Source organism: Lactuca virosa, chromosome 2, assembly GCF_052849685.1.
Source record: "Lactuca virosa cultivar CGN04683 chromosome 2, Lactuca_virosa_CGN04683_v6, whole genome shotgun sequence".
NCBI lineage: Eukaryota > Viridiplantae > Streptophyta > Magnoliopsida > Asterales > Asteraceae > Lactuca > Lactuca virosa.
This window is the reverse complement of record NC_136427.1, coordinates 119,602,802-119,619,115: the sequence shown is the minus strand read 5'-3', so window position 1 is coordinate 119,619,115 and position 16,314 is coordinate 119,602,802. Positions and strand designations below refer to the sequence as shown.

Genomic DNA, 16,314 nt, shown 5'->3' with positions numbered 1-16,314 from the left:
GTCTTCGCAGGAAAAGACAAAGCTGGAAAGTCTAAACGGTTCTTATTCCAAGCAAGTGAAGTTGAGAGATATTCAACATCTCAATATACGAACTTGATTGTTCGTATGAATCATTGCAAGAAGAACAATGAAGGTGACAAGAAAGAGCTGAAGAAGATTATCTCCTGGTACACGGAGATTCGAAGAGTATTACTGTATTCCATCACACTTCTTACAAATTGAAGACTTCGACTATGATTACAAAGGGGGAGATTGTAAGGGTCGAATTGTTGTAATTAGTCGAAGTATGTTTTGGACTCTTCGAATGTTTTGTAATGTATTTTACTAGGGCGCTTTTATTCGAAGCTTTAGAGTCAATGCCTTAGTATATTTTTTTGTATGCTTTCAATTCCCTATAAATAGGGTTATTTACTAGAGTTAGATAAGAATTTTTACAGACTTGTCTACTATACTCTATAAAGAATTCGAAAGCATAATAGAGCATAACAAGATCATATTTACATCCTGTGTTCAAATCTCATATTCTTACTTGAATTCATACTCTGATTAATTCATTACTCGATTCATTGGATCATCAATCTCTGCAAACCCTAATCACGATACCATCTCTACTCGCGTTCATTCCTGAAGATCACAAAATGGCGACCAACAATTAGGGATTTTAAACCCCCGCCTATTCTATCTAAAAAATTAAAAATCCCCCCTCTTCCAAAGAAAGAAGCCCTAAGTCTTCGTCTTCACCCACCTTCAGCGCCTCCAACGCTTCTGTGTTCATCCAACCTATCTTTATCTCTTTATGCATGTCTATTTTCATTTCTACGCTGAAAGAGCTTCGAGGGGAATGATTTGAATGCGGATTTGGAAATTGGGTTTGAGTAATTATGAGTTGATTCTACTGCATTCTCCCAAGACGCGATGTATTCTTTTGTTTATTCAAGTTTGGGGATTTAAGTTTCATTGACATTTTTTCGTCAGGTAACGCCTGCTATCGAGAAGATGGGTGGACGCAAAGGGATTAGGAGGAATTCAACCCTAATATGTGCACCGATAATGGCGGATACGGTGGATCAGATGTTGATTCAAATGAATTCGGCAAAATCTTATGGTGCTGACCTCGTTGATATCTGTCTCTGATTATCCCTCATGACTTCCACACACAAACACTATCGATCATGAAACGTCTTCAAGGTAATCGTCATTCTCCCTCTTCTTCTCTCTCCTCTTTTGTTACCGCCGAGCAACCTACTGCCTCCACTACCACCATCACAACCTTCTACTTTGCTCTGCTTCCATCACTCTATGAGAAAAAACCTAAAACCTTCTACCGCCATCACAACGATGCTTCACCTGCTAAATCAACAGTTACGACAACTACCTCGTCATCCGTCGATCCCAATCAAAACCTAAACCAAGTCATCAATTCAATTCAGAAAACCCTAGGAACCATCCATCAACGACCTCACTGTCTCTTCCTTCAACGTTTCCTCCCAACTCTCGCTTCTCCAACGCCTGTAAGTTCTTTACCTGTGTATTTATCAATTTGATGTATTTTCTTAACATGAGCCTGTTTCTAGATTGCGATACTGACTCGCTATGTCAAATAAATTCTTAATGAAATCATCTACTTCAAATTTTATAACGTGAAGGATTTGTAAGGACAACATGGATAAAATCTTTGGGGATTGTTCAATTCCACAAGAAAAATCGAATGCTGATATAACGAGGAGTTGGAGTTATATGAAGCATCTGGTGAGGAAGATGCTTCTAATACACAGTTGAATTCCAGTCAATCGGGACAAAAGCAGCTAATAGGTACTTGTTGACTTGTTGACCTGACAATATTTTGTTTGCTTGAACTTCCATCTCTCATTAATCATGCCTTGTTGCAGATCCTCCACAACTCTCTTGGAAGCTTATAAAGACAAACATGTTTCTGCATCGCAATCATAAAAATCAGACTATTGATGAGGTTATTTGTTTTATTATTTATTAGATCTAACATGTAGTGTGTTTGCTAAAATGTGTGTTCTTGAAATGACTATTATAATGGCAGTGAGGTTAGTACGCCCTTTGAATACAAATTTTGGATGAGATAAACAACATTTTATTTTAGATTTTAGACTATCATTCTGCATTGTTTTTGTACTTTTTCTTATTCCAATGTTGATAAACAACATTTTATTTCAGGTTATTTTTGTCTTTGAGAAACTTGTAATTGGTGTGGGCTATTCTGAGTTTTAGTTTTAGTTTTTAGGGTTAATTGCAAGAAAAAGAAATAAAATTTCATTTGTTTTCTTTGATCTATGTTCTTAGGAGCTTTGTGAGGTTCCTTGATGAAAAAAAGTCAGCATCTTCTACTGCAAGATATGGTTCACAGGTCCTTCTTACACTCAAATCAAGGAGCCGAAGTCCTAGACCAAGGTATGATGAGAATGTAGTTTTGACCATTCTACCCTTGTATTGGAGTTGATGTTTACCCAATGTAGTTCCAGGTATAGAGAGGAACACAGGGGCTACAGGAGGAGAAGTCGCAGCAGAATCAGGGACAGATATTATGGAAGGGACAGAGATCGTTACAGAAGTAGGACCCGCAGTAGGAGTAGGAGCCCTGATTATCATAGAAGACACATGAGGGGTAGATATGATGATGATTATGATGATGAGAGAAGCCCAAGACGTAAATGCCCTTATCATTGAAAATAGCATCCGTAAAAAGTTTTTTTTTGTCTGTTTAAAGTTAATGTTTTGTTAGGAACCTGATGGACTATTCACTATTCTATATGTGTTTGTTACTTACATAGAAGTACTAGTGTTGAAAGACTAGAATGCCCTTATCATGTGATGTGTCAATAAACTGATGGATTACACAGAAGCAAGTCTCCTCCACGTAGGAGTAGGTCACCTTCTAGAAGCAGAAGCCCTGAAGGAGGAGGAAATGAGAAAGCATCAGCATCATCACCCCATTCCCATGGTAGAGCTGATTCCAGAAGCCCTTTGCAGCGTTCTGATTCCGATGTAAGTTTTTTTTACATGTGGAATCATTGATTCCGAGTGTTGATATTTTTTTAGTGATTACTTTTTTTAGTGATTATTTTTTTAGTGATTACTTTTTATCTTTACCTGTGGACACAACTTTTCTGTAGCTAAGAGGAGATTCCAATAGTCTTTAATGATATCCTTTAAAGGACCATTACCTTGCTAGATAAGTCATCAGTATACTAGATAAGTCTTTAATGATATCCTTTAAAGAGACTTATTGAGTCCTTAAAATAAACATACTGATGACTTATTTGGATTTGACCTTGAAAGGACCATTACCTTGCTAGATCTCTATAAACATACTGATAACTTATGTCACCTTTTTTTATTATCTTTTTCTCAGAGATTGCAGAAGTGTTTGCGAGCTTATGGTTTTGATGTCATCGGACAGATAATGGCTGATGTCAGTCACTTGTGTCAGGTAATTATAGTTTCTATGGCTGTGGAAACTTTTTATGGGAAGAGTAATTTTCTCTTAAGATTAAGGTTTTATGTCTAGTGTGACTGATAAAATCTTTTATATATTATTAATTATTATTAACCCTTGATTGTGGTATAATATGTAGGGTTTGCTTGGACCAATGGGGTTGATGAGTATAGCTCCTGCAGAAGTTTATGCAGAATTTGAAAAGGTAATTTTTTTTATTTTTTTATGAACTTTCAAAGCAACTTCTATTGTTTTACATCACTTGACATTTGATCATTTTCAGCAAATGAAAAGTTTCCTTGATAGGGGTGCACGTGATTTGCTATCAGAAAATGATATCCAGGTGAGCATAATATAAACACCAATCATGATTGAAAATAAAACTTTTGTTATTCTTTCATTTTCATGATTTCATGCAGATTTTCTGTACCCCTGAAGGGATGCTATCCACTGAGCAAGGCGTTTATATTGCAGAGTCTGTAGCTTTTAATAACTTGAAACAAGCAAAAGGCCGCTTCAAGACTTATGAGAACAATGACAACATGGTGATGACAATAACATCATATTTTAATTAATTCTCTTCTATATAATTCCTTAAGCAATGATAATGACATAAAGCATGTTCAGGAAAATGGCAACTCCAATTCTGGAAGGCGAGACACTGGTGGCAAAGAGCGTTTTGTTGAGGGGAAGAAAGATGCAGGGAAACCAACAAAAAAGCCTGGCAAGTGCTTTATTTTTTTTTTATTATCTCTTTCTTAAACATAAGCAAATGTATTTATATTTTGCTTTTTTCTTTTTTTGGTTAATCTAGATAAACAGAAGACATCAAAAGAGGAGGCACGTGAGGTGCATCTTAATGAGGTGCAACTTAATGAGGAAGACAACCAACAGTAAGGCTACTTACTTATCTTATGGCTATTATTATTATTTATTGCTATTTGTTAATGTTATTTTTTTATTAATATATAGGTTAATTCGTTCGGAATCTAACACAGCTGGAAGAAGGTCGTGGATACTTTCATTTGGACTTGGTTATACAAATAGGTTATATAGTTAGGGAAAACCTCTTAATAGCAATGTACAATTAGATCCCCTTAATACCAATGTATTACAATGTATTGTATTTTTGTATGACATTAACTTTTGTGCAATGTATTATATTTTTTGTATATGGTATTTTATTTTTTATTATGAGACATGAAATGCAAATTTAATTTGAAAATTAGTAAATCTATAAATAATATTTTTTTTAAACATTTACAATTATGATACGCAAAAATGTGTGTCATCTTCATTTATGACATGGCCTTTCTTGACATGGGCTTTAATGATACGCAATGCGAGTCGTAAATGCGCGTCGTAAGGTTACGACACGCAAATGCGTGTCATCTTCCTTTATGACAGGTCCTTCCTTGATACGCAATGCGTGTCGTAAACGCGCGTCGTAAATGCGTGTCGTAATTGCGCGTCGTAAATGCACGTCGTAAATAGACGACGCTCAAAAGCGTGTCGTCTCTCGTTATGACAGGGCCTTCCTTGACACGCATTTGCGCGTCGTCTGAACGTTTTATAACACGCATTGCGCGTCGTAAAAGGTTGTTTTTCTAGTAGTGAAATATGTTTCAAAATTTTCGGACATAATCACATGTTGATCATACACCCCCACCCTCCACGCAAACTCTGCAATGCTGCATTGGTGCAGCTCTCCTCCAAGACAGAAAGATATAATGTTCGGATTGTAATAGTCACTACCACCTCGGAAGGAGATGGTAGCAAAGAACTCCCAGCACAACTCCTCATAAACAGGCTCTTGAATTCTAAAGAGTCGGCTCCAGCCATCACAAATTATTGCCACCCCATTATTGTTGAAAGACTTGACTAAGTAAGGAGTCAATTCTTCCTCTAACCCAGTTCGACCAAGCCAGTACCAGTCAATATCATTTGGGACGTATATCTCCTTGTGCCTCAATGCGTCCAACTTGTTCTTTGCACGGGCAAGTGAAGATTTTGAGGTAATGCTTGGAAAGGATAACCATGGAAGATCCCCATAGCTACCTCCCCTGGAACTCTGTCCTCTTCTAGACATTCTTCCTGCAAAACACGACCAAACAAACCAAAAACAAAACACAGAAAGATTAGAAACATAAAAATTTCTGGCTTCTGCAAGCTGGACTCGCCGAGTCCTCGAACCGACTCGGCGAGTAGGATGAACATCGCGAGTCCAGATCTGTTGGATGGAATTAACCAACCAAATCTATAAATTACTCCAGGGGTTTGCTTCGGTATGTTCCAGGAGCATAATTATGTAAGAAATTTCGTCTAAAACGTCCTAATTTAACAAGAACTCAAAACCCTAAAATCCAAGTTTAGTCAAAATCGGGATTTTATAGAAATTAAGGGCATATCTCCACCAAAGATTGAAACTTTTACAAGATTAAGAGTGAGAATGGTTACCTTTTAGTTGGATTTGCTAGAAAATAGAAGAATTCAAGATGAAAGCTTGAGAGGATTGCTCGTCGAGTATGAGTGGCGGCTTGGATGAATGGTTGAAAGTGTTTTACAATTATGGTAAAAACCCCTCATTTACAGAATGTGAAAATAATTTTTTTTCGGGTAAATACGTGGACTCGTCGAGTAAGTGTACCTACTCACCGAGTAGTAACGCGATTCCGCGTATAATCGGGATTTATTAAATGGACTCGCCGAGTAAGTTGAGGGACTCGACGAGTACTGCATTTTGCTTCATAAAAATTTAAATTTTTTTAAAATTGTATTCCACCAACCCCACACTTGAGCATTGCTTGTCCTCAAGCAATCATCATGAGCACAGAAGAAGATTGATAAAAACAGATCCTAAGAAAAATGAAAATAAAAATGAAAGATAAAGGAAAAAGAAGGCAAACTCTAAAATCGGGTTGCCTCCCGGAAGCGCTTCTTTTTAAGGAGTCATTAGCTGGACTCCTTCCCGCTTTAAGTTTCAGTAATTCCTCCCAAAAGCATCCCTTCTTCAAGACCTTCATTTTTTGGAATACCTTCTTCATATCTTTTCACTCTATGACCATTAACCTTGAAAGGAATTCCGTCTCTTGATATAAGCTCAACAGCTCCATGTGGAAAAACTTGCTTCACTATAAATGGACAATCCCATCGTGTCTTCAACTTGCCCGGGAAAAGTTTGAACCTTGAATTGAAGAGTAACACCTTTTTTCCCTCTTTAAAGTCTTTATTACCCTTCAATCTTCTATCATGCCAATTCTTGGTCTTTTCTTTGTATATTAAGGAACTAGTGTAGGCCTCATTCCTAAGCTCTTCTAAGGCATTCATTTGCATTAACCGGTTAGTTCGAAGTTCAGCCAAATCAAAATTACACACCTTTAATGCCCAATAAGCCTTGTGCTCTATTTCAACCGGTAAGTGGCAATTTTTTCCATAGACTAGCCTATATGGTGTAGTACCAATAGGTGTCTTAAAAGCTGTTCGGAAGGCCCAAAGTGCATCATCTAATTTATCCGACCATTCCTTTCAATTGCCACCCACCGATCTCTCCAAAATCCTTTTTAACGCCCTATTTGTCACTTCAGTTTGCCCACTAGTTTGTGGATGATAGGAAGTGGAGAATCTATGGTGTACCCCATACTTTTTCAATACTTTGGCTAACTGATCATTTGCAAAATGAGTACCCCGGTCACTAATGAGGGCTTTAGGAACTCCAAATCTTGAGAATAGTTTCTTTAGAAATCGCACCACCACCCGAGCATCATTAGTTGGTAATGCTTGTGCCTCCGCCCACTTAGACACATAATCCACCGCCACCAAGATATACTTATTCCCTTTGGACATTGGGAAAGGTCCCATAAAGTCAATCCCCATACATCAAATACTTCACAAATTTGAATACTATGTTGGAGCATTTCATTTCGGGACGATATATTCCCCGCTCGTTGGCACGAATCACACTCTTTGACATATTGAGCAGCATCTTTAAAAATTGTAGACCAATAAAACCCAATATCAAAAATCTTCCTAGCCGTGTAGTGTGCTCCATGATGTCCACCGGCGGGCCCGCTATGGCAGTGTGCCAAGATTTCTTGACTTTCCTTCCCGAATACACATCTTCTTATCATTCCGTCTGCGCAGCTTCGGAAGAGATACGGCTCATCCCAAAAGTAGTACTTGATTTCTGAAAAGAATTTTTTCTTTTGTTGGCGGGTTAAGTCTTTTGGAATTTAATTGGTTGCTAAATAGTTAGCTATATCCGCAAACCATGGCATTTCTCCGGATACTACTAAAAGGTATTCATCGGGAAAATCGTCTCCAATCTTGTTTTCTTCCAACTTTTCCAAATGCGGGTTTTCTAGTCTTGACAAATGGTCGGCAGCTACATTTTCCATCCCTTTTTTATCGCGTATTTCAATGTCAAATTCTTGCAGGCTTAGCATCTTGTTTAGCAAAAAGATACTTCAGGGTTGAATGGTCGGTAAAGATTATGGTCTTGGATAACACCAAATAAGGGCGGAACTTATCAAAAGCGTATACCACTACTAGCAGCTCCTTCTCGGTAGTAGTATAATTCTCTTGGGTAGGATTCAATGTTTTGCTTGCATAGTAGATTGGTTGAAAATGTTTATCAACCCTTTGCCCTAAAACAGCACCCACATCATAATCACTTGCATCACACATTAGCTCGAACGGAAGATTCCAATTTGGTGCTATCATGATAGGAGTAGTGGTTAATCTTTCCTTCAACAAATGAAATGCTTCATGACATTCCTTGGAAAAATCAAATGGTGCATCCTTCAAGAGTAATTGAGTCAAAGGCCTAGTAATCTTCGAAAAATCTTTAATGAAGCGACGATAAAATCCCGCGTGGCCAAGAAAACTCCTTACTCCTTTTACATTAGTCGGAGGGGGTAGCTTAGCTATTGTGTCCACTTTTGCTCTATCCACTTCTATCCCTTTCCTTGAAACTTTGTGACCCAATACAATTCCTTCTTTCGCCATGAAGTGGCATTTTTCCCAATTGAGTACAAGGTTCGTCTTCTCACATCTAGCTAGCATCAAGTCCAAATTAGATAAGCAATCTTCAAAAGATGACCCGAGCACCGAAAAATCATCCATAAAGACCTCCATAAACTTCTCGATCATATCATGAAAAATGGCCATCATGCACCTTTGGAAAGTAGCTGGTGCATTGCATAACCCAAAAGGCATGCGTCTATATGCAAATGTTCTACTTGGGCATGTAAAAGTGGTATTCTCTTGGTCTTGTGGGTCGATTGGAATTTGAAAATACCCCGAAAACCCATGAAGAAAACAATAATATAAATGGTCGGAGAGTCTTTCGAGCATTTGATCGATAAATGGTAAAGGAAAGTGATCTTTGCATGTGGCATCATTCAGCTTCCTATAATCTATGCAAACTCGCCACCCGGTCACCATTCTTATTGGAATTAATTCGTTATTCTCATTGAGCACCACTATCATGCCTCCCTTTTTCGGTACCACTTGCACTGGGCTCACCCACGGGCTATCGGAAATTGAGTAAATAATTCCGGCATCGAGTAGTTTAACCACCTCTTTTTTTACAACTTCTTGCATATTCGGGTTAAGTCTTCTTTGGCGTTGAACTACCGGTTTAGCTCCATCTTCTAAATTAATCTTATGAGAACAATAGGTTGGACTAACTCCTTTAATGTCGGTTATCTTCCATGCTATAGCTCCTTGCCTCTTCTTTAACACACCCACCAAAATTTATTTCTCATGTTTGGCCAAATCAGCAGCTATAATTACAGGTTTTTGTTGACCATCTTCAAGAAATGCGTACTCCAAGTGATTTGGTAGGGCCTTAAGTTCAGTTTTTGCATTCTGAATGCTGCACACGTCGAGTCCAATGAGGGGACTCGCCGAGTCTTTCGTAAAATCCGCGACTGATCGGGTTTCTTCAGACGGACTCGTCGAGTCGGTCGAGGCTACTCGGCGAGTTGGGTGTTCTGCACTTTTGATCAGATCATTATACTCAGCTTCCTCGAGCAGTCTTTCTATTTCCAGCAGGTCTCTTTCCACATCAAACTCTTCTTCTTGTGTGACGGTGGACTTGCTTGGCTCATCTTCGTTCCATTCCTCCATTAATTCTTCCAACATGTCAACGGAAAATGCTGTGTCATCATTGTTCCTCGGATGTTTCATTGCTTGATCAATTCCAAAAGTAACCGATTCGTCTCCTACCCGAAGAGTAAGTTTGGAATCTCGCATGTCAACTATAGCACTTGCGGTGTTAAGAAAAGGTCTTCCAAGTATGATCGGGACTTGAGGATCCGCTTCCATGTCTAACACTATAAAATCCGCGGGAAATACGAACTTATCAACCTTCACCAATAGAACTTCACATATTCCTCTCGGGAATGTGACCGTTTCATTAGCTAGGTGAATCGCCATTCGAATTGGCCTTGGCTCCGGAAGATCTAACTTCTTGAAAAATAAGTAAGGCATGAGATTTACACTTGCCCCTGAATCAGCCAATGCATAAATGGTAGCTAAGTTTCCAAATTGGCAAGGCAATGTTAAGCTTCCCGGATCACCCTTTTTCTTAGGTAGTTTGTTCAACATGGCAGCTGAACAATTCTCATTGAGGACCACTTTCTTTACCTCTTCCATCTTCTTTCTATTAGTTAAAAGTTCCTTGAGGAACTTTGCATATTTCGGCATTTGGGCTACCGCCTCTATGAATGGCATATTAATCTGGAGAGCCTTTATATGTTCCAGAAACTTCTGGTAGTCAACTTCATTCTTTTCTTGTCTAGCTCGAGCAGGAAATGGAAGTGGAGGCTGATATGGCTTGACAGGAGGCTGACTTTTCTGTTCAGGTGGGGGACTCGTCGAGTCCATACCATCGACTCGGCGAGTCGAGTCGGGAAATTGTGATTCTTCAGGTTCTGCTTCTTCCTCTTGCACCACCTTGGGGTCTTCTTGCTGAATAGGGGCCAAAGGAGTTATAATCTTCCCACTCCTAGTTGTCACGATATTTATATGTGCACGTTTTGGGTTACTTTCGGTATTACTAGGAAGTCCACCCAGTCTTCTCTCATTTACTTGTTGAGCAAGCTGGCCCAGCTGCTTCTGTATGTTGAGAATAGATGCTTGCTGATTTCTAAGCAGAGCTTGTTGATCTTTCATCATAAGTTGGTGTTCTCTCAACATATTTTGTTGATCTTTGAGTGTAACACCGGTATCATTATGTCTTTTCTCGGATGCGGCCACGAATCTTGTAAGCATGTCTTCCAAATCTGATTTCTTTTCATGTACCGGTTCCTCCTTTTGATAAAAGCATCTATCTTTTTGCTTGTATTTCTCCTCCCTTGTCTTTTTATATTCATCATATGGTAGCCATTCCTTCTTGGGTTTTCGCCAGTTATCATCATACCTATCTCCACTTGAATAGCACATTTGTACCTTCTGGTTCCCATTCTCATCAAGGTCACAATCTTTTATAAGGTGGGGCCCTCTACAGTTTTCACATCCCACTCTAATAGCATGGATGGATTGGTCCATCTTAGTCATTCTTCGGTCCATGCTTTCCAACTTTGCCATCATTGCTACCATAAAATCGGTAATGGAGTTCACCGCCCCTCAAGTCAAGTCATTCCTTGGGTTGTGGTATTCCCTAGAGTGCTTAGAGAATTCTTCAATTAGTTCTTTGATCACTGGGGGTGGCTTCTTTGTGAGAGGTCCTTGTGAATCAAGGAGTTGCCTTGTGGTCACATTCACTCCATCATAGAAAATTGAGACTTCTTGTTGGCTATTAAGATCATGATGTGGGCAATTCCTTAGTAGACCTTTGTATCTCTCCCACGCCTCGTATAAGGATTCTCCAGCTTGTTGTTCAAAGTTGGCAATGGCTTTCTTCAATTTGGCTATCTTTGAGGGAGGACAAAATTGATCAATGAATTCTTCCTTCATTTTAGCCCATGTATTGATAGATCCTGGAGGTAGTGATTTGAGCCAATCTTTTGCAGCACCCTTGAATGTAACCGGAAGCATACGAAGCAGCACGGTGTCGCGAGGTACATTCGGAATATTGAAGTAATCGGCTATGTCGTTGACCTCTTCTAGATGTTTGTATGCATCTTCGTGATCCTTCCCGTAGAATGGGATCTCCTTAAGTTGAGCAAGTATGTTGTCACACCCCCGAACCAGACGGCGGAAACGTCCGAGGGCTCGCATGACTCAAATTGAATATCATCACAATGATTATACATGAAACACAACATAAACTTCACCATGCATTAATACATAACGATTGACATTGTTCACATCCAGTACATTGTTTAAATATTACATATCCATAGCATCAATTGTTTGAGAGTTTTCAAAACATAACATCCTAACGTACTTGATACTACCCTTCAGCTTACCTGTTACCTGAGAATACAAGTTATTTTGAAAACGTCAACATATGAAATGTTGGTGAGTTCATAAGCAGGGTTGTGGTAAAAATGATTTGTGTAGTTTATAAAACCCAGAAAATCTGATATTTTCTGAAAAGACAATTGTTTATACCGAAGTGCGAAGATCCATAAGTTGGTGCATGAATGATTTCAAAACGTGTATAAATGGGAAGTTTTGCATTATAGTTATTGAAAATACAAGCGAGTGGTGTTGATTTCCTCGAAAAACCCGATGTTTTCCGATAACATAATATAATTGTTTCAAATTGTCATACCGCCACACAAGTGATTTTTGATTACTCTCCCTTGATTACTCGGATAGTATTGGATTTATTTAATTACGTGAGTCGTTATAACCATGCATAATAATGACTAGTTCGTCTGTCTTGGCATCCTAATGAACGCCAGGATTGATCTTAAGATTTTGTCACCCTAGACTGGCCGAGTCTAACTGTTGCGAACAGCTGAGGTGTGGGGGAGTCACCCCCGTATAGATCTATACACAAACTTTCGCTCTCCTTCCAGGAGACTTTGATTATAACTACAGACTACGAATGACACTTAGAGGTGTCGCCCGTTATTACTCACTTAATCCAAACAAAATTGATTACTATTGATTAACGACCTGAATTTGTTTACTTTGATTGCACGTAAGCCTAACAAACGAGGAGAAGAGGATTACAAAGTCTTGCTAATTACGTGAGTTATTTTAGGCTGTTGTTTAAATGAAGAACGCGTTGGCCCATTTCACATATGATTTAATTGGACCTTACTAGCAACGCTAATGGGCCACTGGGGTCCAATAGCACATAGAAGCCATTGAGGGTCCATTAAACATGTAATTTGGGTCACAGGAGGCTTAATTGACATGTATTATTATCGTTAGGCCCAAAAGTCATGCCAATTGGTCACAAAGGCCCAATAAGCATGATTAAGATCTTTCAAGCCCAACTATTTGAATATTTACTTGTTTTAGGTATAGTATAATGGTCGGAAGTTTGATTGAACAATTGTTAAATTCTCAACGGCACGAAACTTGTCGGTTGTTTATAACGATATTTGAAAATATATGTATATTCATCATTCTACTTTCATAAGTTGTAATTTGGTATTCTTTTGACCCAAATATCTTAAAACCAAAATAATTGACTCAAAATATTGGTTTGACCCATTCAGCCCTTCTTTAATAAAAACGACAATTTTAGTCCCTTACATAAAGAAAAAGACATTTTTGGCCCTTAACTTATTTTCTTGACATTTTTGACCCATAGACTTGTTTAAATAAATGTTTTTAGCTCAAAATTTACTCTTTGGCAGTTTCAGCCCTTCCAGCAAAGAGTCTTTCGGTTAAAGTCCAACTTTTTCACAACTTTTACAATTTTGGCCCAAATTCCAAAAAAAAACTAGACATTTTGATCCTTTTTGGAAAAGAAAAGCATTTTAACCCTTGAAATAGTTTTGTTTACCCCTTTTACTCCCTGTTTCGAGAATTGTACCATTTCAGCCCCTTAAAATCGTATTTTTGCAATTTTTGGGCATATGGGCCGAAAAGCCCAAAAATTAGCCCATTAAGCTACAAATTACATTTCTAGTCCTTTAAAGAGTATAATATTCATAAAAACATTTATTCTTACTGTTTTGACTCTTTTAGTATTTAAGAAAACCGTAAATGACAAATTTCAACCCAACTTTTGTTTATTTGACAATTATAGCCCAAAAATGAGTTTTATGTTGCATTATGTTTATTATGACTTTAGATAGAAACTTTTCTTGACTTGTTCAATGAAATGTATATTAGATCATGTTTGTTTCCCCTCTTGTGCCATAGATCTCGAGATTTCTTCCCTTTTTGTTACATATTTACCACATAAACATATAAAATCACACATACATACATGAAATCACACATAGCATACACATACACATAGATCTACACATTTTACTTGTATTCTCCCCCATAAAACTTGTGAAAACCGAAAATAGAGGGGTATGAACTCACCTTTGCTTGTTGTTTTCGATTTTGAAGGAAGAAATGAAGAAAATTTGGTCCTAGCAAGCCTTCTTGGGTGGATCTCGATCTTAGAGGTTTCTAGGATGATAATCATGAGTTTATATAAGTTAAGAAGAGATTTTTGATAAAAACAAAGAATCTAGATCATGGATCCAAGCATCAACTTACCTAAGATGATGATTTTTGTGGAATAACCTCCTTGAAAAGCTCTTAATCTCGAAAATTTTGAAGGAGAAGTGAAAGTGTTCTTCAGAGAATTTGGAAAGAGTTGGAATGAATTATGTGTGTATGTGTCTCTCCTCTCGGTCGAAGGTAAGAAGATAGGGAGAGAGAGAAGTGAAATGATGGTGTGCATGGAAGACCAAAATATAATAAGGAGGTGGCTAACCCTCCTTATTTCACTAGTTTCTATATTTTTTTTTGTTATCCTATTGGGCCGAGAAAGGGAGAAGAAAATAATAGTTTGGGCCTTTGTGTTCTTGAGTCCATATTATGGGCCCATTTTGATGATTTTCGGCCCATTTGGTCTTTGGAGATGGTTTACGGCCCAATATTAATCAAAGTATGAGTTTTGTGGCCCTTTAGGGCTAATTAAATTTGTTATGGCCCAATAAGAGTATTTTATTTCATTCTAGGCCCATTATGGCCCAAAATGTTAAAATAAAAGAAAGTGGGTCCAATTAGAGCCCATACAAGAGTTCTAAGCCCGAAATAGTCAAATTGGAAGCTTATTGGTCCATTAGGCCCAATAAGAAAATCCTAGTCCAAAATGGACTTGAACCGGGATTTTTAAGGTTTCCAACCTTTGTTGACTACTTGAATATTTGTGTAGAGTATTTGATGGAATTTTGTTATCATTGAACAAGCATCATACATGTTTTCCAAGTTTTAACTACAATGTTATCTTTGTTAAGGGTTTTACAAGGTATCAAAATTCCTGGTTGTGACATCATCCCCCCGTTAGAGGGAATTTCGTCCCGAAATTCTTTTTAAAGCTAAATTTGAGAAGTCGAGAATAGGTGAGGGTACTTCTGCTTCATCTGGTCTTCGCGTTCCCATGTGAATTCTGGTCCGCGTCTTGCGTTCCATCAAACTTTCACAATCGGAATGCGACTTTGCTTAGTACGCTTCACTTCCCTGTCCATGATTTCGACTGGTTCTTCGATGAACAGGAGATTCTCGTTGATTTCGATTTCTTCTAATGGAATGACGAGAGTCTCGTCGGATAAGCACTTCTTTAAATTGGAAACATGGAACACGGGGTGTACACTGCTGAGCTCAGCGGGTAGCTGCAGTCTATAAGCCACTGGACCGATTCGAGCAAGAATCTCGAAGGGTCCAATGTATCGAGGGTTTAGTTTTCCCCGCTTCCCAAAACGAATCACCCATTTCCAGGGAGAAACCTTTAATAACACCCGATCCCCGACTTTAAATTCCAAGGGCCTTCGCCGCTTATCGGTGTAGCTCTTCTGTCTGTCTCGTGATGATTGCAGTCGGGCTCTGATCTGAATTATCTTCTCGGTCGTTTCGCGTATGATTTCTGGTCCCGTTAATGCATTGTCTGGTGTTTGTCCTCTTGCCAGCTGTGTGTCACCTACCTCAGCCCAACACATCGGTGATCTACATTTATGCCCATACAACGCCTCGAAAGGAGCAACTTTAATGCTTGAGTGATAACTGTTGTTGTATGAGAATTCGATCAAAGGCAAGTGGGTATCCCATGACCTTCCAAAGTCTATCACACATGCGCGAAGCATGTCTTCTAGCGTTTGAATGGTTCGCTCGCTTTGACCATCCGTTTGCGGGTGGTAGGCAGTGCTCATGTCAAGTTGTGTTCCCATAGCCTTCTGAAGCGATTGCCAAAAGCGTGAAGTAAACCTACTATCTCTATCTGAGATGATAGATATTGGCACTCCGTGGAGTCTCACGATTTCCTTGATATAGATCCTTGTCAATCGTTCCATCTTGTATGATTCTTTTATTGGCAGGAAATGAGAGGATTTTGTCAACCTATCAACTATTACCCATATGGTATCCAAACCATCAGTTGTCTTGGGTAGTTTGGTCACAAAGTCCATAGTAATCCTTTCCCATTTCCACTCGGGAATACTGGTTGTTGTAGCAATCCCGAGGGCTTCTGATATTCCACCTTTACTTTAGCACACGTGAGGCACTTGCTAACGTAAGTGGCAATTTCTGCCTTCATGTTAGGCCACCAATAATGTTGCTTGACATCCAAGTACATTTTATCTGAACCCGGATGGATGGAGTATCGTGTCTTGTGGGCTTCATTCATGACTACTTCTCTGAATCCCCCAAGTTTAGGGACCCAAATGCGGTTCATGAAGTAATATGCTCCGTCCTCCTTCGCTTCGAAATTCTTTTCCGTT

At 38.7% G+C, this 16,314-nt stretch overlaps 1 protein-coding gene and 1 non-coding gene across 2 annotated transcripts; both read left to right on the top strand.

Annotated features, from left to right (window-relative positions):
* The first annotated feature begins 669 nt into the window (after positions 1–669).
* On the top strand, positions 670–4,526 carry LOC145157705 (uncharacterized). The gene is made up of 12 exons (XM_079076707.1): positions 670–1,511; positions 1,647–1,812; positions 1,890–1,969; positions 2,314–2,421; positions 2,493–3,015; positions 3,383–3,460; positions 3,606–3,671; positions 3,750–3,809; positions 3,886–4,011; positions 4,094–4,190; positions 4,281–4,359; positions 4,439–4,526. Exons 6-12 carry the CDS (start codon positions 3,434–3,436, stop codon positions 4,524–4,526), a joined length of 543 nt encoding a protein of 180 aa, XP_078932833.1. The 5' UTR covers positions 670–1,511; positions 1,647–1,812; positions 1,890–1,969; positions 2,314–2,421; positions 2,493–3,015; positions 3,383–3,433.
* Positions 4,527–11,270: 6,744 nt separating this feature from the next.
* On the top strand, positions 11,271–11,377 carry LOC145161934 (small nucleolar RNA R71). Its single transcript, XR_013738790.1, has one exon. It is a non-coding gene; the product is annotated as a small nucleolar RNA R71 (small nucleolar RNA).
* Positions 11,378–16,314: the final 4,937 nt, after the last annotated feature.

Bases quoted from the DNA above. Each gene is read 5' to 3' on its own strand.
- LOC145157705 (XM_079076707.1), top strand. From the start codon at position 3,434: ATGGCTGATGTCAGTCACTTGTGTCAG. The intron at 3,461-3,605 runs GTAATTATAGTT...TATAATATGTAG, and splicing joins ATGTCAGTCACTTGTGTCAG to GGTTTGCTTGGACCAATGGG. The intron at 4,360-4,438 runs GTAAGGCTACTT...ATTAATATATAG, and splicing joins AATGAGGAAGACAACCAACA to GTTAATTCGTTCGGAATCTA.